This window comes from Monodon monoceros, unplaced genomic scaffold, assembly GCF_005190385.1.
Source record: "Monodon monoceros isolate NGI ecotype Baffin Bay Population unplaced genomic scaffold, NGI_Narwhal_1 Super_Scaffold_12, whole genome shotgun sequence".
NCBI lineage: Eukaryota > Metazoa > Chordata > Mammalia > Artiodactyla > Monodontidae > Monodon > Monodon monoceros.
The window spans coordinates 91264849-91286178 of NW_021703768.1; the positions used below are offsets into that span (position 1 = coordinate 91264849).

Sequence of the window (21330 nt, forward strand, 5' to 3'; positions counted from 1 at the left end):
GAGGGAGAAAGGAAAAAAAAGGGAGGGGGGTTGGAAAGGCACGGTGGAGGGAGGTAGGGAGGGAAGGACCGAAGGGGGAGGGAATCACTCTCCTTTGCAGTGCCTCCGCCTCCTCTCTCTCGCCAGCGGCGACTGGGGTTCTCCCTCCACACCGTCTCCCAGTTCCTCGGCCCCTTCTCCGCCCACCCTCCCGCCAGAGCGTGCAGAAAGGGAACCGCAGCCCGAGCTCGGCTGACGGCGCCGGGGGAGGCGGCCGTGGGTGTGTGCGTGTGTTTGAAGGACGCCACCTCTCGCTCCTGCGTTCGCAGGCGGTGACTGGCGGCGGGGCTTCTCGCTCCGGCAACGGTGGCGACCGCGGCGGCGGCTTCCGGAGTCCCGCCGCGAAGATGCTCAAAGTCACGGTGCCCTCGTGCTCCGCCTCGTCCTGCTCTTCGGTCACCGCCAGTGTGGCCCCGGGGGCCGGGAGCCTCATCCCGGATTACTGGATCGACGGCTCCAACAGGGATGCTTTGAGCGATTTCTTCGAGGTGGAGTCGGAGCTGGGACGGTAAGGCGGAGGGGGCGGGGTGGCGAGCTGGGGCGTTGGGGGGGCGCCCTGGACCTGGTGGAGCCGGGCGCCCTGTGCGCGGGCTCGGGCTTCTGGGGAAGCCCGCGGCGCGCAGTGGGCGGTCTCCCTCTCGCAGCGACAGCTCCCGAGGATGCGGGAGCCGGCCTCACTGCCCTCCGGTTTCTACCCGCTCTGGGAGAGAGCTCAGCACCATGCAAGTGCGAGTCGGGTCTCCCCGGGAGCGCCCAGGCCGGTGCAGCTGCTAGCAGCAGCCCGACTCTCTCCCACTCTCCCTCCTCCTCACCGCCTGCCACTTCCCTTGCGTGACAGCTCCCACCGCACGTGGGCCCTGCTTTCCCAACTGGTGTCTTTGCTCACGATTATATCTTGCCAGAGGGTCCTGTTTGTCTAGTTATTTTTTGGATTGGGGGGTGGAGGGAGCCTCTCCAAATCATGACAGAATTATTAAATTAGATTCTTTCTCTTTTCCCTCATCAAGCTCTTCAAAGCAAGTGGCACTAGAAATTAAACTTAAACACTAGCTTCCCTGCAGAGTCTGCTCAGGAGTGAAGGGGAAATGAATCATGTAAGAGAGTTGAAGGCAGAATAATGAACTAGTGTGGCTTTAAAGAAAAAGCAGCCCTTGGGGTGGTAATTAGTGAGAAGAGTTCTGCGGCTCTTCTTTCATGTGCTGGAGTGATTTGTTTAAATTATGTATGCAGAAAACCACCTCCTGGGGTTGTAGAAATATTCCTCATCCCTTCTGTGAAGATCCAAACAGGTAGTGGTTTTGCCATGTGAATGATGCCATATGTTCTCATATTTTTATCCATTGAAAAATATTTTTCCCTTCCTTCCTTTTTCCTTTTTTCCTTTCTGCTATCCATAGGTAAGGGACTTCTTTTCAACACTCATTTTAGAACCAGGCCCTTTATTATAGGGAATCTAAAGATGTAATTTCAGCTTTTAACAGGTTGAAGCTTCTGTACTTAACTATTTCTTTGCAATTTTATTTTCCATTCTTTTTTTGCTGGAAACAGTTTAGCTAACAGCCATTTTATTTTTCATGGCATTGGAGACTACAGTGTGGGATTCTGGATGTTGGTACCTAGTGGGACTGTAAGGGCCACTTTTCCCCTCCGAATTGCCACTACTATTAATGGCTCACTGAGTGCAGAAGGTGTGGAAGAAAAGCAAAACTTCTGAATGAAAATTTAGGAGTTGCCACTGTTTTAAAATGTTTCAGAATATTTGAGCATTGAATAATGCATACATAAACATCCTGTTCTGATCAAGTTTTTCAATGTTCATCTGAAGATCTGCTGTAGTATGCATTCCCTAGTAGGTTGAAAATGAAATATCTCCTTTTGTAAGGTTTGAAGCCTACATAATTGTATGATGAGCTGCAGTGGAACAGTGTAAACTTCTGATTAAAGTGATAATCTACTTAAAATTGATGAGTTTTAGAAACTGCCACCTAGTAGAGGAAGTGCCTGATGGTACTCCAGGGACTGTCTCAACACCAAATCTAACTGCTTTCTGAGTAATGTTTACCTTAGATGCTCCTAATTGGCTATGACTTACCATCAGCACACATTATCTTTGTGATTAAGCTTTGCCCTCAGGAAGCTCAAGAAATTTCCTTTAATGTAAGGAATGGGAAAATGTGTAGAAAAATAAATAAACTACAAATTGTGTGTATATACTAGATGGTAGACTTCATAGGGAAAACCTAAGGAATTTGGAGTTTATTATACTTTTTAAAACAGCTTGTTATATTTTGTACTAAATTTTGGAGCGTGAATATAAATCAATTATATATTGCTAAGACTGTCACTCTGCTAGCTAATCATTTGATTACCATGAAAATCACAGAATTAAAATATTTTGAGAAGAGATTTAAAATTGTTACTTCTGTCCTCTTTTTCAGTATTCATGTATATTAGGTAAGTTCTTTGTAGATGGCAGAATTGGTGAGGTGCATACTTACTCCATTTGGTTGAGACTTTGAGAAATATTATCACTTCATGGTCAAAGTTGTTTTTTTTTCAACAAAATAAACCTAAAACATAAAGCAGCTCTGTTACAAATACAATTAGTAAGAATCTATAAAGCCAGAGAATGCAACAGAATTATAATTGTAGATATTGACTGAGTGACAAGTTTTCTTCCTCACAAGTGATAAAGTTGAGGCTCAGTCGATTGGTTTCAAGTCTTTACTCTCTTTACTCCCAGTCTTGGGCCAAGTCTGCCTGCCAGTGGTGACTCTAAAGCCAAAATATTTAATTCATTAGTAACACAGTTGTTATTAAGAGTAAGAGAACAATGCCCCTAGTGTTGTGTGGTGCCATTTTGGTTAGTTCCAGGATGTAGACAGTTCTCTCCAGATCAAGTATAGATTAAGTTATAGAGTAATCTATTACAATTACATGTTGTAAGCAGACAGTTCCCTCCAGATCAAGTATAGATTAAGTTGTACAGTAATCTATTACAATTACGTGTTGTAAACTAGTGACTCCTGAATTCAAGAAAATTGGACAAATGACCATTAGGGCAACATAGCTTGAGGATGTATTTGGGGATTTCAGGGAACAAAATTCCCAAGGCTGTAACCACTTGAATCCCCTGGATGGTACTGACAGCACCAATCCACCAATCCATTCAGACCAGGGTAGATGTGATAGCTTTCTTTTTTCAGGATGAGGGTGAGGCAGGAGCTGAAGCAGGGACTGAAGCAGGGGCCGAAGGGTGTTGAAAGGAATTATCTAAGAGTTTCAGGCAAACTAATTTATTTTCCCAAAAACCACATTTGAAAATACTGCTATGTTTATAAAATTTGTTTAAAAGTTTACAAAAATCAAGTTTACAACAAATTCAGTTCTACTCAAAAAAATAAATTGACCGTGATCCTGTTCAGGACTCCATATCTTAAAGAGTGGTTGGTCCTTTGCCCAGTGATTTGAGAAATTGGTATTTTAAAGGTTTTTCCAAGGGAGAAGGGACCCTCTCTCTGGTCCAGATTCTGCCGGGTGGTTTGGCAAACAGAGGGACAGGATTTGGCCTGGGCTGCTCTGTGGTGATGATTTGGCCCTGTGCATCCAAACCCATGTTCTCTCTTCAGTTATTTCTCACCTTTTGTTTCTGTCTGTTGTATGAGATTGAAAGAATGTTTGTAACAAAATCAGATGTATTCCTCCACACACACAAGTTCAGGGAAGCAAATGAAAGATAATTAGGACAAGAGAATGAAAGTGTGAAAATCACAGAATTAAAGTATTTTGAGAAATACTTAGGTTTGCTCTCTTTTTCAGCATAGAAATTGAGTTTTTGGAATCTTTTCTTTTTTAATTTCCATTACATTTCACTATAGTTTCTTTAGGCTAATGACTATCAGTACCTGCCCACCACCCAACTTGATTCACAATTTAAAAAAAAAACTTATATAGCAACCTAATTTAAGCATAATTATATAGGATCCCTTGTTATGTGTGTTCTTGCTCAGGAAACAAATTTAGATAGTGAGTCATATGTGTATATAAAATGGAAATAAAAGCTTCATAAAACAATGTTTATTTTTATTAACAGCAGTGTACTCTAATATTTCCTATTCTGTGCTGTTTAATTTTATTCTAGTTCCTTAAAAATATTGGTTGAACCTACGTGATTTCACATCCCACTAGTAGGTTGTGATTCAGTTTGAAAAGTACTGTTTTAGGCCGTAAATCTGTGTATGCCAGATGAAAGTATGAGTATGAGTATCTTCCTTTCGAAAGATGCCATGCAGAACAATTGGTAACATTGAGTAGTGACTGATTGCATAGCTCTGTAAAGAAAAATCCCCCTGTCTTTCCTTCCAACATTATTGGGTTTCCCTTTTCAAACACTATTGGAAAAACTCTGGTTTCTCCACGAGGCCTGCTGAGTGGAGTGTATTCTGGACTGGCTGAGCAGTTCAGGAGGCTGGACCAGGAGCACCTTCACTGTGGAGTGGAGGAATCCAGAGGCCTGAGCAGGGCTGTAGTCCACTCGGTAACATGTAACTTTGTTCCCAGGTAATGGTCAGCAAATGCTTCCTGTAAAGAAACAGCAAAGTGTGCATTTTCTGAAAGGAGGGCTCCAACCTGTGCTCCTGGCTGGGGAGGAATCGGATCCTCTCTTTTCCCTTTTCCCTTCCTTCCGTTTGTTCAAGTCCGTTCCTGAGCCATTCTTAGCCAGTGCTTCTTGGGCTCTTGGTCTTTCCCTCACACTGTCCTTTAGGGCCCCACAGCCTATCCAGCGTATCCCCACAGCTGGCTATGGATCTCCTGCCACACGCACTGTACTTGGTATCTTAAGCTCTTTTGGGGATGATGTTGTTGTTTTTTTTTTATCTCACTAGGAATTTAAAGTATACTTGTTCAGTCCCTCTCGTGTTCTCTGTGCACCTGATTCTCTTCTCAGGCAGTTGACACAGTAGCAAGGTGGGATTGCATTTGGGAGAACAGAAACTGGGGCTGCACAGGCTCTTCGCACCATCACTGACTACAAGTTCTGGAAGGCAGGGTCTGTAGATTTGGCTGGTTCACTCTTGTGTGCTCATTGCCTGGCACAGTACTCAGTACTCAGCAGGTGCTCAACAAATGATTTTGAAGAGAATGAATGAATGATAACAAAGTGGGCCAGGCACTGTGGGTCCTGATGTGATGATCTCAGTTCTAAGGACCCCAAGGAAAGGGAAATCTGGTGACCTGTTTGACGTGTGTGACCATGATCTTAATCTCACTCAGCACTGGTTTCCTTTCTTGGCAGTATTGATAACTGCCACCTCTGTAGCTTGTTGGTGTTGAAAATAATGCTGCTTTTCTGTTGGCAGAGTGCTTTGTGGCTCTGAAATGAAAGGGATTCAGTTTCACCTTTGCTATCATTTTACCACAGGCATGTCAGAATTAGGAGTTAAATCAACTTGAATTTAAAAGCATGAAATGCCTCCAAGCTATGCCAACCACTAAAGTTAATACATAGTAAATGCTAAATTTGAAAATACTCTCATTGTAAAGAGCCTTAAAGTCAAGTGAAGATTATGATAGGCTCATTATTTTAAGAATGCACTATTTTTCCATGTTTAAATACTGTTGCAAGGGTAAAAATAACTCCTAATTTGGAAAAATAAAAAGACACAGGTGCTATCAGCTTCTAAGTTGTTCTGGTGAACTTTACTTGAAAAAAAAGAAAGAAAGAGAACGAAAACACTAACCACAAAATAGCTTCAAAGACCTTTCTTGTAAATGCTTTACCCTCAGACACATCTGTGTGGATTATGTGTTTGCAATAATACTTTTGAGAATAAAGTACTGAGTGGTAGCCAAGCGAACTGTTTCAACTACTAATTGTTATGTTGTTTTATGTTAATGATTTCTTTTTGCTAGCTTAAAAAGTAGTTCTCTTTAGACTCCCTTTCATGAAAGCTAACATCTAATAAAAAATACTGAATTTTAAAAATTTCAAGGTCAGGTTTATTCTGCAAAATATATTATTTGAGTCAATGAACCATATAATTCAAGCCAAAGAATAACTTTACATGAAGTCAATAGCAGCTAGAATCAAAGTTTTACTCAAATTGTATTAATCTTTACCTTAATTACGTTTAAAAATCTATTTGATAGTGCAGGAAAATCTGAAAATTTCATAACTCCAATGGTTTAATTAGGAAGTTAGATCTAAATATTGATGGTATAGTATTAGCATACAAAGAACATGTACTCTTCAGTGCAGTCTATTTTAAAATTCTAATTGCTAATGGAGGGCAGTGGCTGTGTGGGTGATGTAAAATAATGAAAGGTTTGGGTGGGAGATTTTCCTCAGCAATCTTATCAGTGGCAGATCAAATCAGGACAGAGTGCTGCATAGAGGATGATTTATAATGATGGGCAAAAGGTAGTACCTGTAAAGCTTGCTCTTTCTCTCAGAGCAGTTTCTCAACTTTGGCACTGTAGACATTTGGGGCCAGATAATTCTTTGATGTGGGGCTGTCCTGTGCATTGTAAGATGTGTAGCAGTGTCCCTGGCCTCTGCCCACTAGATGCCAGAAGCAATCCTCCCCCAGCCACCCCACCCCCACCAATTGTGACTACCAAAAATGTCTCTAGACATTATCAAGTGTTGAGAACCACTGTCTCAGAAGCCTGAAGCTAGTCTTTTACATGATTTTCTTTTAGTTATGTAGCTGGTTAACAAGGAGTTTGATGGAATAAAGTCATTTGGCTTTATTGATTATCTGCTACAACCAAATGTTTCTGACATTTTTGTGTATTACTGTTGATTTCTGTTGTATATGCATACCATCTGTGCTATAATTTGCTTAATATTTTTGTTTAAATCACCTCATTTTTGTTAACCTAAATTTATTTACTGAGAATACTTATTTTCATTAAATTGAAAACCAGTATTCATCCCATAAATAGAGGCAATAAGAACAAAGCATTTTTCCGAAATCATAGCTAGAAATTCTTGCCTCCAGAAGGCTCCAAGCCTGAGAATTGTTTTCTCTTTGTTAAAAAGGGAGATTATCAAAGATTAGCAAAGTTAAAACCATAGTGGCACAAATTGAGGTTTTCTTCTTGATGTAATCAGACGATTGAAAATAATTGAAAAGAGAATGATGTTGTCATTTTTTGATTCCTTGTTATTTGATTCCATGTCTTCATGCCACTTAATGTCCTCTCTGTTACAAGTCTGATCCTTTGAATAACTATGAGCTAGGCAATTTATGGTGCAGGGGGCAGGGTGAGGGGGATAGAGTATGAATGAATATGATAAATAAAACACTACTTGGCCTCCACATGTATAGTTTCCTTGTAAGGCACCAACAATTAATCTAATATGAGATAGATAAATAAATAAAACTAATACCGGATGGAGATAATGAGAATTACAGCAGTCTTTACAACAGAGTGATAATTCTGACTGGGAAGATTGAGGTCTTCATTGGGAGGGGTGGATCTTGAATTTTGGCAGGATTTTAACAAGGTAGAGCTTTGGTGAAGAGCATTCCAGATGGAAAATACATTCTAAAGCAAAAGGCAAAAAAAAATCTGGCAGAAGAACGTGGGGTGTACATTTTATTTTTCAGACTTTACAAAGCATGAACATTGTAATGACAGATAAGGTTGGGAGGGTAGGTTGATTATCAGACCAAAGAAAGCCTGTAAAAAAAAAAATGACTGAGTTTGTATCAACCGAAAACCAAAATTATAGATAAAGAGAAAGAAACCATTATGAGAACAAAAGGTGCCTATAGAAGCAGCTTTGTCTTGGGCTAAAGATGTGGGACTCAGAACTTGCCACTAACTCACAATGTAGATAAGTGAGGGGGGTGGGTAAGAGAGAACTTACCATGTTGGTTGAAAAAAAAGAAAGAAAAAAGAAACCCTGCAGCACTCTAGACTAGAATAAAAAGGGGAAGTGTGGGATTGAAGGGATTAAGATCAGTTACCTACACTGGGTAAAGAGCCTGTAAAGGGATAGACAGTAACTATTTTAGGTGTGGGCTGCAGATCTCTGTGGCAACTCTCAACTCTAATGATTGAGTGAAAACAGCCATAGACAACGCAGAAACCAATGCACATGGCTGTGTTCCAATAAAACTTTATGACAGTAAAATTTCAATTTCATATAATTTTCACATCACATTCTTTTGATTTTTAAAAAACATTTTAAAATGTAAAAACTCTTCTTAAGTTGTGGACTGTTCAAAAATAAGTGACTGCTGTATTAGGCCCTTGGCTGGAGGTTTGCTGACTCCTGACCTAGATCAGTCAAGGTAAACTTCTACTCCTCCTCAGTTATACGAGAATTTCAGGTTAAAATGATCTCAAAACTTCATTTATTCAAGGAATTACCTTTAATCTCCCTTTTACTTTGAACATGTCAACCTGATATTAGTTTTTCCAGTGGGCACAGGCTTTAAGTTCATTCTCATCCTTTTTCTACATCTGTTGAAACTATATCAGTTGCAGTTCTTAACCTACGTATCACGTTGGCTAGCTCCAATCATCATTCATGTTTCTGAAAATGAAGTAGCTTTATTTGAAGTGTGTTTAAGTTAAATTTCCATAACCATGATCAGCATTCACATTCAAAGACTATTGGAGGGTCATTTGTTTTGTGTATAATAATTAGATTTCAAGTTGCTCATTCTTCTATTATATTTGAAGTGACAGTCATTATAAAGTAATATGCTAAATCAATAAAGATTTGCTTCTAATTAGTAAAGTTTAATTCATTTTTCTGTTTACTAATATATTATCTGCATGTTGAATAATCCTTCTATATGCCATACACATATGACAGGTGGACTAATTAAGGTCCTTTAAGTTGAGACTGTTTAAATAAGCATTTTTTTAATGAAAAGTTATTCTTTTTTAGTTTGAATAGAGTTTAGAGCTAACTAAAGCATTCACTCATATCTTAACTAGAGCAGAGGTCTCCAAAGTGAGATGTTCATATCCAGGGGGTGCATAGTATAATGGGATGCTAGAAGAACATATTTTTTTTTCTAATTTTTGCTTTTTTAAAATGTTTTGAAAAGAACATTACATATTGGTTCAATAGCATATGTATTGCATTTATAGGTACATAAGTATACACAATTTGGGAGCATGAGCTCAAGACATTTTATTTGATGATTACTGGATCAAAGAATGGTAGTTCTGAGTGGTTACTGAATAAGTTTTTTACTTATATTTAAATACTAACATTTTGCTATATGAAAATGATTTTAAAGCAAATACATAGATCAAAATGCAGACAAAAATCATATTGCAAGGTGTGACTTTGTGCAGAAAGGGGAAGTGGGCACATATGTGCACTTGTTAACGCATTTTAAGACTGCCTGATGAAAGATTTTGATAAGAACGTAACTGCCATTGTAACCAAAAAAGTCATATGGCAGAGTAAAGAAAAAGAGAAAAGGAATACAGTTTGCCCATCAAGCAGAGGGTTAAATGAATTTTGTTTTTTGTTGTTGAACCCAAAATTCATAGGCAAGAACCTCAATTTCAAAATACCTAACTTACTTCATGGTAAATTTTGTCACCTGCTGCCTTAAGCAGCTGACTGCATTTGCCTGAAGTGTTTGGTGGGCAGGGGTTGGAGAGTTGTGAGCATTAGTGCCAGGATGCTGAGTTTAACTTGGTTAACAAATGCATCATCATCAGTTAATTACTTCTTAAGTCATGCTTCAGGGTGATATGGTTGAAAAATTCACCAAAATTTTGGTGCAAAAATATTTTTTAAAAAAACTAGACTAGAGATAACACTCTGTTCAGAATGGTCTGCTAAAAAGGTAATACATATGGCATGCTCTTAACTGTTTTCTTTACTAGTTTGTGGTAGCATTCTTCGTTAAAAGTGTACTTTCTTTGATTTGTCATGATTATAGACAGAATTTGACTAATATTACAAACCAGAACAAAGAAGAGTAGGGGATAACAAATCTGTAGTTATGTTTACACATTTATTGTTACTTATAATGCAGTATTTGAATGATTTCTTCCCACTTTCAGTCTTCATGGACTGTTTAGTAGGGACTTTTGCTTGCATTGCACAGAATCTTGTACTTTTAATTTTTTAAATTAATTTATTTTATTTTTAATTTTTGGCTGCATTGGGTCTTTGTTGCTGCATGTGGGCTTTCTCTAGTTGTGGCGAGCGGGGGCTACTCTTCGTTGTGGTGTGTGGGCTTCTCATTGCGGTAGCTTCTCTTGTTGTGGAACACGGGCTCTCGTCACGGGCTTCAGTAGTTGTGGCTTTGTTGCTCTGTGGCATGTGGGATCTTCCCGGACCAGGGATCGAACCTGTGTCCCCTGCATTGGCAGGTGGATTCTTAACCACTGCGCCACCAGGGAAGTCCCTCTTGTACTTTTCAGCTTGGTCTGCCTTACTTCTTGTACTATCTTGAAGGGTTAGTTAGTGACTCTTTAACTTAGTGACAGCCGTCCATGTGGGACTTTCACAGACATACAAAATTGTTCTTTAGTTGTGACAACTAGTCAGTCCAAGTGTTATCTTTAACAGGATATAAATGCACTGCTACCTATTCATTCAAGTGAATCTTACCTATTTTTTCAAAGCTCCCTGTTAGGACAAGCACTGAGAAAATAAGACTATGTTATTAAATGTAACCAAATTCAAATTATATAATTCAGTAAATCAGCCTGGCCTAGAGTGTTCAGTCATAATAAGCCTCTGAAGATTTCTTGTGTGAGTGGAAACATTTTTAGTGGTTCCTATGGGACTCGAGTGAGTCCTTCCTCTCCTTTTTCCCTCAGTGTGAACACATAAGGTAATAAAAATGTTCAGTGAAGTAAACTTGAGTTCTGATTGTAACCTGTATCTAGAAGCGAATTAAACACATAATAACAAACAGAGCTTGTCATGTGTATGTATGCCACATCAGCAGAGTGGAAACCTGAGGAAATTGTCAGGATAATTCACAGCAAATGGTACAGTTCTTTCAAATCTTGAGGTACTGAGGAAATGGAATGTCAGGACTGAGCTGAGGGCCCCAGGGAGCAGATGAGGTTCTGGCCCAGGCCAGGAGGGGGCAGCAGAGCTCCAGTCCCGGCTTGAGCTGGCAGGTGGTGGAGGTGAGTGATGCTCAGGGAGCCGCAGCCCAAGGGGACAGTTGGGCAAGGCAGCTACTCAGGAAAGCTTTGAGGCTGGGGGAGCAAGTAGGGCATTCTGGACAGTTGAGAGTGGAGATGAAGGAGGGCTGCTGAGCCAGGCAGGTGCTAAGCCAGAAGCTGAGCTAGAAGGTGCAGGGTGCAGGCAGGAAAACAAGGATTAAATTGCTGCTTGATTGGCTGGGTCCCTTTGGGCATAACACTAGACCTCACTAAGCCTCATTTCTAAAGTGAAGATTTGTGGTAGTATATCCACCACAACGTTGCTCTGACGATGAAATTAGATCGCATATATAAAAACACTTAGCTCCATGGTTGGCACTTAAGCTTAATATCGTGCCCCAGACAGGATACAAGGTGGGAGGTAGGGGATGATTATTCCAAATTAGGTAGCTACAGGGTAAAAAACCTTAGTCCAACTTACTTGGGTCTTTTAGCATTCTGACTCCAACTTGCCTGCCAGCCTTGTTCCCCACCACTTCTAATTACCACCATGGAGTATTTACCAGGAACTTGGTGTTGAGATTTTCCTTTTTTTTTTTTATGTGCATTGCTAATTATTTCAATAATACAACAAGGTGATCAATACGAGCATCATTTTTCAGATGAGGAGCCTGAAGCTCAGAAAGGTTAAGCAGCTTGTCCAAGCTCACGCAGCTGGGGAGGGAGCAGAGCTGGGATTCAAGACCGGGTTGTCAGACTACAGTGCTCCTCTCTTACCTGCCATCCTCAAGGGACCCCTCATGGTCCTCATATCTCCATGGTGTTGTGCGTGAAACTCTCCTGGCCTGAAACGCCCTTCTCCTTCTAATTCCTCCAGGAGAGTCACCCTGCCCCCTAAGCCGAAGGTTTCTCCTGCCTCCCGGCTCTCATACCATGTCACACATTTATTGTCTTACAGGTAAATTCTTTGTGGCCTTCACCACCAGAGCATCTGTTCCTCAGACAGAGGAACCCTGAATCTTATCCATCCTTTGTCCCCACTACTAAGCCCATTCTCCAGCTTACTAGCTGCCCCCCATAAGTGCTTAATAAGTGTTTGTGGAATAGCGAGTGAATGAATAAATATTAGAAGAATTAGATGAACAACTGCAGGAAAATGAGCACACTCTTAAATCTCTCTTCCTTCAGGATGTTTTTCCTACGCATATCCTCTGCTAAACCAGCACACTGTGAAATTACTTATTCAATGTCTTTGTCCTTCTCTTTAGAATGTAAGCCTCTGTGGGCAGGACCTCTGTCTCTTTGTTCATTACTGTGTCCCCAGACCTATTGCAATGCCTGGTGTGTAGTGAGCACTCATTAAATATTTGTTGAGTAAATGAGTCAGTTGTACCAGCAGGGCATCTGCAATTGAAAGTCCTTTGTAATGCTAGGGTCTCTGGTCTTTTATCAGGCTGCTCTGTCTTAAAGAGCCCCCCATGTCTGAATGAACTGGGAATAGTGTGACCTTCTGTGATTAGATCATCTTTGTTGAAGGTACTCTCTAGCCACAACCATCTGTGCATCTATGTTTTCTTCCAGTTGAATTCTCTGGATGATTACCTTAGTTCTTTACTGCCTGTTCAGGAGACAGAGCAGCTTTTGGAGTAAGTAGGGTTCTAAGCTCCAAAGGCTTTGTAAATGTGTTGGAGGCTCCTTGAATAATTTTTTTTTATTTTGTACTTTTTAAATGCCTAATCTCTTTTTTAGAGACATGTACTCATTATTATATTTGCTCATTTTTACTTCCGTAAGATGGTATGGAAAAAACCTGAGCTATCTTTTTGGCCAGCCCAGTAATTATTCTGGAAAATGTGTATGTCCCCATCTCTATTTTTGATGACAGAAGCCAGGGAAGTATGGTGAAAGAAAGATTGTGTATAAGAGAGAGGGGGGCAGAGATGGAGCTGAGGGATGGAAGGAAGGTCACTCCTCACCTAGGGCTATTTTTTGTTTTCTGAGTTAGCTACACCTCAACCCACAAGCACCTCTCTGTCCCTACCTGACTTCTCCCTGTTACTGTTGTCCCACGAGAGCCCAGGTCCATTTCATTTTCTTTGTATCTCCCCTTGTTATGGTCTGAATGTTTGTGTCCCCACCGTGGATTCTTATGTTGAAGCCCTAACCCCCCTGCCCCCGGCAATGTGATGGTATTTGGAGAAGGAGCCTTTGAGAGGTGGTTAGGGTTAGATGAAGTCATGAGTGTAGGGCCTTAATGATGGGATCTGTTCCCTTGTAAGAAGAGAGACGGGAGAGCATACTCTCTCTCCCTCTGCCATATGAGGACACAGCAAGAGGTCAGCTGTCTGCAAGCCAGGAAGAGAGCTCTCACCAGAACCCGACCATGTTGACGCCCTGATCTTGAACTTCCAGCCTCCAGAACTGTGAGAAATAAATGTCTGTTGTTTAAGTCCCCCAATGTATTTTGCTATGGCAGTTGAGCCGACCAAGATGCCCATGTACCCCTTCCCCCACTTTGAATATCTATCTAACTTTGGTCACAACCTCAGAATCTGCCTGCAGTGTCTCAGAAACTAACCTGAGTTAATCTAGGCTAATGTGGCAAGCAGAGCTTGAGGAAAGTGATGTACTTTTCCTTTCCCAGATGCCCACCATTGTTCTTCTCCCAGATGTTGGGGGATGCAGTCAAGAGGCCCACTTCACAGGCAGTATAGCGCGGCCTTGGCTTTATCTAGGAGCTGCCTTCTGGCATTACCACCTTGGTATCCACTGTGCATCCATATCCATACCTGTTGGCTTTCCAAGTGCCTGTGCCTGCCAGCTCCCAGCATATTATTTCCTCAGCAGCTGGCACAGGATTTTTTTGTTGCCAACTAGAAGCTCAGCTACTAAAAAATAAAACTTGGCCCATCTTGAGAATCATATGTTTCCATCAGAACTTGGATCTACATTCTGGCACAACTCATAGAGTCATGCACCTCTCTCAGGACCAAGAACCCAGTGTTCCTCTGGGTCTCTGACCACACTTTCACCTGCTTGTTCCAAATGCAGTTTCCAACCTGGAGTAACCTGTGATGCTTGTGATTTGTTGAGCACCAGTTTACCAACATTTACTTGGTCTTTTTGAATTTATTAACTTGTTCATTGTTTCTTTAGCAATAGATTGCCTTCTCTGATAGTTTGTGTCAGTTTTATATCTTAAATTGTTAATTCTCAAGAATCAGGTTCATGTTTCCTCAGTTAATGAGAAGCTAACAGACAACATGGAGGCATGGAGTAAATACTGCATGACTTTGCATGAGCTTGAGGCAGTCCAAGAAAGGAGATGTTAATATTTATAAATATCTGACTGCTGTTCTTTTGTATTTCACATACTGAAAATAATGTGTGGTATAACCTTAAGGTTTTCCATATCTTCAGACAAAAGGACAGTAGGGGAAGTTTAAAATAACTGCTGTAGATGGGTCTTTCTGTATAATTTTTACAGTTTGCTTTTCTTATAAGAAGAGCACTAAAATTAGAGAATATTAATCATTTTGTAGCTTTGAGATCTTATTTGTGCCAACTTTAACTTTGTCATATATTTATTAATTTTTTATTGAGAATAATGCATTCTTCACTGGAAAGTTAAATAACCAGACCCAGAATCACTGCAACTTGACTGTGATTCAGAAATAAATAAGAGAGTCCTGGAAATCATTTAAGGATGTTAAAAAAAAAACAAAACAGATGTGATTAGGAATATTTTAAAGCAGGCTGTAGTCTGTGTACACTGATAAAAACATATCACATAAAAAAGACTTCCTGTATTAAAATGACATTGGTATTAGCCATGCATAAAGAATATATTTCTCTAACTTGATACCTAACTAGTAAAATAAAGTTTGACTTTTGGTTTCATCATACGTTTCTTTAGTAGCTGCTGTTAATTGTCTTAGTCTCTTTTCTGGTGAAGGGATTTCTTTGAAGCACTTAAGAAACAAATGAATAAACTTTGAGAAAGGTGTTAATGAGATACAAATGGCTAGGAGAAAAGGGGAAAAAAATAGAGACCAGATGACTTAGGAGGTGTCTTACTGACTGTCATTCAGGTAAGGGGTATTAATTCTGGAATGGCTCTCTGTAAAGAAGGAGGTGATTAGATATCACAATCCTAAGTGATTGGATATCACTGTCTTTTGAAATGTCTTCTGATTCCAAGATTCTGAATATGAGATGGCTATAGGCACTCTGAGAATAAAAATCAGGGCTGCAGGCCATATAAAATGAACCCATGATTCCAATGGATATTAATAGAAACCCCAGTGGCAACTGTGGTGTAAAAATACATTCCAACTCTGGTACCTATTAGCTGTCTATTGTTAATGAATTTTTAAAACTGTAATGAGCTTCATTTTCCTCATCTGTAGAATGAAAATACTAGTGCCTTTCTCACAGGATTATTGCAAAGATTTTAAAAAGACAAATTATGTGACTATTAAGCAAAAAAAACTGCACATACTGCATGAGACTTTTTATTTTAATAATAATAATAAATTATTTTTACTATTAACTCCAGACTTTATTTGGATTTCATCAGCTTTTCCATTAATGTCCTCCCTCTCTTCCAGGCTCTAATCCAGGCAACCACATTGCATTTAGTTGGCATGTTTCCTTGCCTCCTCTGATATGTGACACTTTCTCAGTCTTTCCTTGTTTTTCATGACCTTGACAGTCTTGAGGAGTATTGGACAGGTGTCCTGTAGAGTGCCCCCTAATTTGGGTTTGCCTGTCATTTTTCCACGTGATTAACTGGGGTAGTGAGTTTTTGGAAAGAATACCACAGAGGTGAAGTGCCCTTCTTGTCATATCCTGTCAGGGTACTCGAAGCCACCTGACATCTCTGTTGATTTTAACCTTCATCACTTGATGAAAGTGGTGTTTGCCAGATTTCTCTGCTGTACAGTTACTACTTATCCCTTCCCCTACTCTGTCTAGTCTTTGGAACTGAGTCGCTAAAGCTAAAATAACCAACTCTTGGGAGGGAGGGTAATTAAGCTCCACCTCTTGGAGGGAGGAATATCTACATATTATTTGTAGTTTTGTAGAGAAGATTTGTGAGGTATTGTTTTATTACTAATAAATTCTTATATGTATATAAGATGATTGGATATCTTAAGTCATTTTCCAAACTTCTTTTAAAAATGTACTGCCAGGGCTTCCCTGGTGGCGCAGTGGTTGAGAGTCCGCCTGCCGATGCAGGGGATGTGGGTTCGTGCCTCGGTCTGGGAAGATCCCACATGCTGCGGAGCAGTTGGGCCCGTGAGCCATGGCCGCTGAGCCTGCGCGTCCGGAGCCTGTGCTCTGCAATGGGAGAGGCCACGACAGTGAGAGGCCCGCGTACCGCAAAAATAAATAAATAAATAAAATAAAATATACTGCCAGCATACATCATGCAGTTAGGAATGTACTAGACGGTGAGAAACTTTGAACCTGGTAGAAGCTGTCCCTGGAATCTTGTGCTTAGACAGTGGAGAGTATTGGAGATGTGTGTTTAAGGGGAAGGTGTGAAGTCAAAAACTCTCTTTTGTTTTGATGGAGGTAGATAGGCTCTAGACAGTAGTTGGTCTCTTTCTGTGTCTTGTAGGTGCATGATTCATAATAGGAATGGCTCTTATTTCAGATGGCCTGCTGAACTCTCCGTTGGAAGACCATATAGGCAACTGTGATGCAGGTTATTCAAACTGACTCCATCTTCCACTCACCTCCAGCCAACAGCCATTACCAAACCTGCTTCTCTATTTGTGTATTCCATCTCAGTAAATGTTACCACCATCTACCTTTGCTCCCTACCTAGGATCATGGGAGACATTCTGGATTTTTCCTTCACCCCTGCTAATAAGACATATTCTTTCACTTAACAGATATATGATCCTGGGAAAGTCCCTTATCCATTCTGAGTCTCAAAAGAGGTATAATAATCTCATAAATTTATTATGAGGATTCAGTGAGATGATGCATTATAAAGTTCTTGGCATGATGTATATTGCACAATTCAATGAAAGTCATTGGGTGTGACCTCTCTTAAATATATTTTAAATCAGGGGTCCTGGTCCTTTTAGTTCTATAAATTAGGAACTCTTTCCAAGAGTACTGCACTGGTATCTTAAATATTGTCTCTACTCTCATCCACTTCCCTCTCTGCTTGGAAGGTGACCTTTCAAAGACCAAGTCTGATTATGCCACTCCCCTACTTAGAATCTTTTAACCTCTTGCACCCCATCCAGGATGTGGGACCCTTTTACACGAACAGCAGGTCTTTTCAAAACAGCTCCCGTTGCTTTCCTGTCTTACCTTCACCAAGCCTGCATTCTCATCTTGGATTCCAGCCCAACCAGCTATTTTTCCTCATGTAGGATCAGTCATGCTGCCCCATTTCAGTGTGCAGTGTGCAGCACCTCCACTGTCTTTTCCCCAATGAGCACCCTTCACACCATACACTCCTTGCCTACTATATGAACACCTTTTTCTTCTTCGTGTGAGCACAGGAAAGCCTTGCCTGACTCAGAGGAAGGCCATCTTACACTCTGCTTCTGTAGCTCTGGTGTACTGCTAGCAGGATCTCCTGCCTCTGCATCTTGATTGGGGTGCTTCTAAGATAGTTTCATTCCCATGTGCCTGCACAGGCTCTGTCAGAGGGAAGATTTTTTTTACTGCTTTGCTAAGGATATAGGTTATATTTTGATTGAGTTGATATAACTGAAAGTTTTACTAGCCCTGTGGTGGTCCCTGTTCCCTTCTAGGCCAACCATGTCTTTTCTCTTCTTTTTTCTTTTCTTTTCATCTTTTGAAGCTTCAGAGAGGATGAGGCAGGATTCAGGCAAATATCTGGGAGAGGGGCATAGATAATGGTTCTCTCCTGTTTTCAAAAAGGGACACTGTTGGTGGCATTGTCAAGCCTCAAACTGTAAAAACACTGAAAATATCGTGACTAAATGTGCATATGACTAAAATGTGTGTACATCTACACCATTCTTAAGATTCTTACTTAGATTTTCAGAACTGTAGAGCTGGATAGCACCTTAGAAAATCAAGCCAAGGGAAGGCACATGTCTTTGCCAGCTCTCCAAAGCTAGTTAGTAGTAGAAGTGGGCCAGAACCTTGGCCTTCTGTACTTTGACTCTGTGACACACTTTCTTCCCTCACGAGTGCCATTTAAGAAACCAGGGCTTAAATTAAGCCACTCCAAGCTCTTCCTCCTAGAGCTTTCCTGAGTTACTTCAGAATACAACATTCCTTAATCTCCAAGAAGCTCTTACAGATTATGATTTTTAAATTGGCACTATTTTCTATTTTGTATGTTGTGCTTCATTTTTTTTCTTTTTTTTTTTTGTGGAGGATGTAGTCTTAAAAATTAAAATGCAGCAAAACTATTAAACATTGGATATTTTACACTTAATTTCTTTCACATTTTGGACAGTGTTCATTCACCTTGTAAAAAACACCTCTGTCCCTAAATGTATTGAAATTAGGTTTAAGAGTCTTAGCATGCATGTCAGAGTGCAGTCTGTCCCTGTTGGTCTTTGGGGGCTGAAATTCTCTTTCTTATACAACTCATTAAGAAACTAGTCAATATGGGAACATAGGTATATGTATAACTGATTCACTTTGTTATAAAGCAGAAACTAACACACCACTGTAAAGCCATTATACTCCAATAAAGATGTTAAAAAAAAAAAACTAGTCAAATATGTAAGTGCCCCATCCACTTTAAAATGGCTACCTATGTTAAACTATAATATAAATAAATAGGCTTTCTTTGTTCTTCCTGAGTCCAGGAAAATTGAATGTTTGAGCAGATGAATTAATATATTACTCCAATATTTAGCACTACTTAGGAACTGGAAAACTTACATGGAGGTATTGTTATGGTGCCTGCACATGTCGTGAGACCAAGGCTATTTTCTTATAGCTGGGGATGCTACTGATTCCAAAAGTCATTTATAACAGAAATATATTGGATATTTATTCTTAATTTCAATTAATGCTGCCAGCATCTGATTTGCATTAAATAAATATTCTTGTTTTTTCTTCCTAACCCCAGTACTTTTGCTGACTACAGTGATAGGCTGTCAAGTTAGGTTTGAATTCCTTTAACTAAGAAAAACTATTTTTATTTATTTTTGATAGAAATGACAGAAATTTTCATTATCTACAACAGGGAAAATTGCAACAATGTCTTATTTTGTTCCCATGCCTATATCTAAGCCTGTGCTGAAGAATGCAACACTAATAATATTTAATGCTATATCTCGTCTTCCTTTCTTAGTATGCCTTCCCTGACGTGAGTCAGCACAGCCATTTTTAAATTTCTCTCAAACAACTTCTACTTTGGCCCCTTCAATCTGGTTTTTATCCTCATAATTCCATTAAAAAGTGACAGGTGAGTTCCACTAGACTTCCACTTCCCAAATTGATTCTCTGATCTCACTTTTTAAACCTCTTAACTGCCTGTCAATGTGCTGATAAATTTTCCCTTACCTTTTTAAAAGTGATAAGATAACCATGCTCTGCATGCCATGAAATGCTGAGCATTCATAGACAAAGTTTACTGATGTAAATAAAACTTACCATAAGATTCTATTGGGTGTTCATAATCATGTGAACAGTGTTATCAGTCCCAGAACAAATGGTACTCACAGGTCCCAGGAGCAAATGGTTCTCACAATGTATAACCTGTGTTCAGCCAAAGCACATTTTTAGTTCTATTCTTCAATATCTATTTATAACAAGAATCAATGTTGGCAGTTTTTCCTGCCACCATGTAGAGCAGGGATTCCTAACTTTAATCCATAGACCTCTATGCCTATGTTTTAGCACTATATGAAACTCCTGAAATTGAAAGCAAAATATTGCGTGTGTAATCATTTTTCTGAGGAAAGTGGCCATAGCTTTCATCAAATTTTCAAAGGTGTTTAAGCAGCCTTGATGTTTGAGGTTTACCCAGACATATATATTATTACATCTGCTCAGAACATTTGGGTAGCATGAAGCTTGTATTGGCCTAATCATTTAGCAAACTTTTTTCCCTTTTCTGCTGCCCTGCCCAGTCCATTTATCCTTAAACAGAGATTTTTATATTCTTATATACTCAGTTTTTACCTCTTCTGTATTCCCTTTAATTAGTTAGGATACTGTTATATGCAGGTGCAATTCAACAAGCATATATCGAAGTGCCAAAAGAAACCCAACTCAGATTATGTTAAACAACGAAATGGATTAATTGGCTCAAATAAGTAAAGTCCAGAGGTTGTTCAGGTTTTACATGTGGTTTGACTTGGAACACATTTATTTTTCTTCATTTCTTTCAGCATTGCCCTCCTAAGTTTGTTGGCTTGTCTTCATGCCAGCTTTCCTCATGGTAGCAAAATGCAGCAGTTTCAGTCCTGATGTTGGCAACCAACCATCATCATCCAGGACAGTAAGGATCTTCACTTCCTTGTACCACTTAATAAAGCAGAATCAATCAACGTGGTTGAGGAGCATCAGTGCATTAATTGACTTAAGCCTGTATTACCATCATACTTGAACAAGTCATGGAGACAAAGGGGAAGAGATTACAGTTTTTGATTAGTGTTAGTCAGGGTCCTACTTTTAGGACTCTGGCATTTCCAACTTGGAGGTGGAGGTAGGTGCTGGTAGGAAAGATGCTGAGAAGCAGCTAACAATATTTATTATGTCCCTTAAATTAAGTGGGGTTCAGGCATACAGCTCGTGGTATCTCATTGCAGTTATGCTGTAGAAGATACGATTTTACTGAGGTAGAAGATGGGACTTTATTGCGTGCCCTAAAGAAAGTTATGTAAAACATTAGTTCCTTGGGATGTTTCATCAGAGTTCTGCCAGAGAAACAGAACCAGTAACTAATACACACATGCACACAAATGCACATTTATTTAAAGATTATTTATTTTAAGTAATATTTTAAATATTATAAAATATAAATAAATACTCATTTATATATTATTTATTTATTTCAAGGAATTGGCTTATGTGATGTGGAGGCTGGCAAGCCCAACATTTGTAGGGCAGGAAGGCAGACTAGAAACTCTTGGGCAGGAGCTGATGCTGTAGTCTTGAGGTGGAATATCTTCTTTCTCAGGGAAACCTCAGTTTTGTTCTCAAGGGCTTTCAACTGGT

The 21330-nt window shown here is 39.9% G+C and overlaps 1 protein-coding gene across 1 annotated transcript in view; it reads left to right on the forward strand.

Moving 5' to 3' along the window:
- Window positions 1-293: 293 nt before the first annotated feature.
- CAMK4 (calcium/calmodulin dependent protein kinase IV) overlaps window positions 294-21330 on the forward strand; it is a 216294-nt gene continuing 195257 nt past the window's right edge. Inside the window, exon 1 of the mRNA XM_029216436.1 lies at window positions 294-547. Within this exon, the coding sequence (XP_029072269.1) occupies window positions 387-547 (161 nt within the window). The 5' untranslated portion in view covers window positions 294-386. The remainder of the gene's footprint in view (window positions 548-21330) is intronic.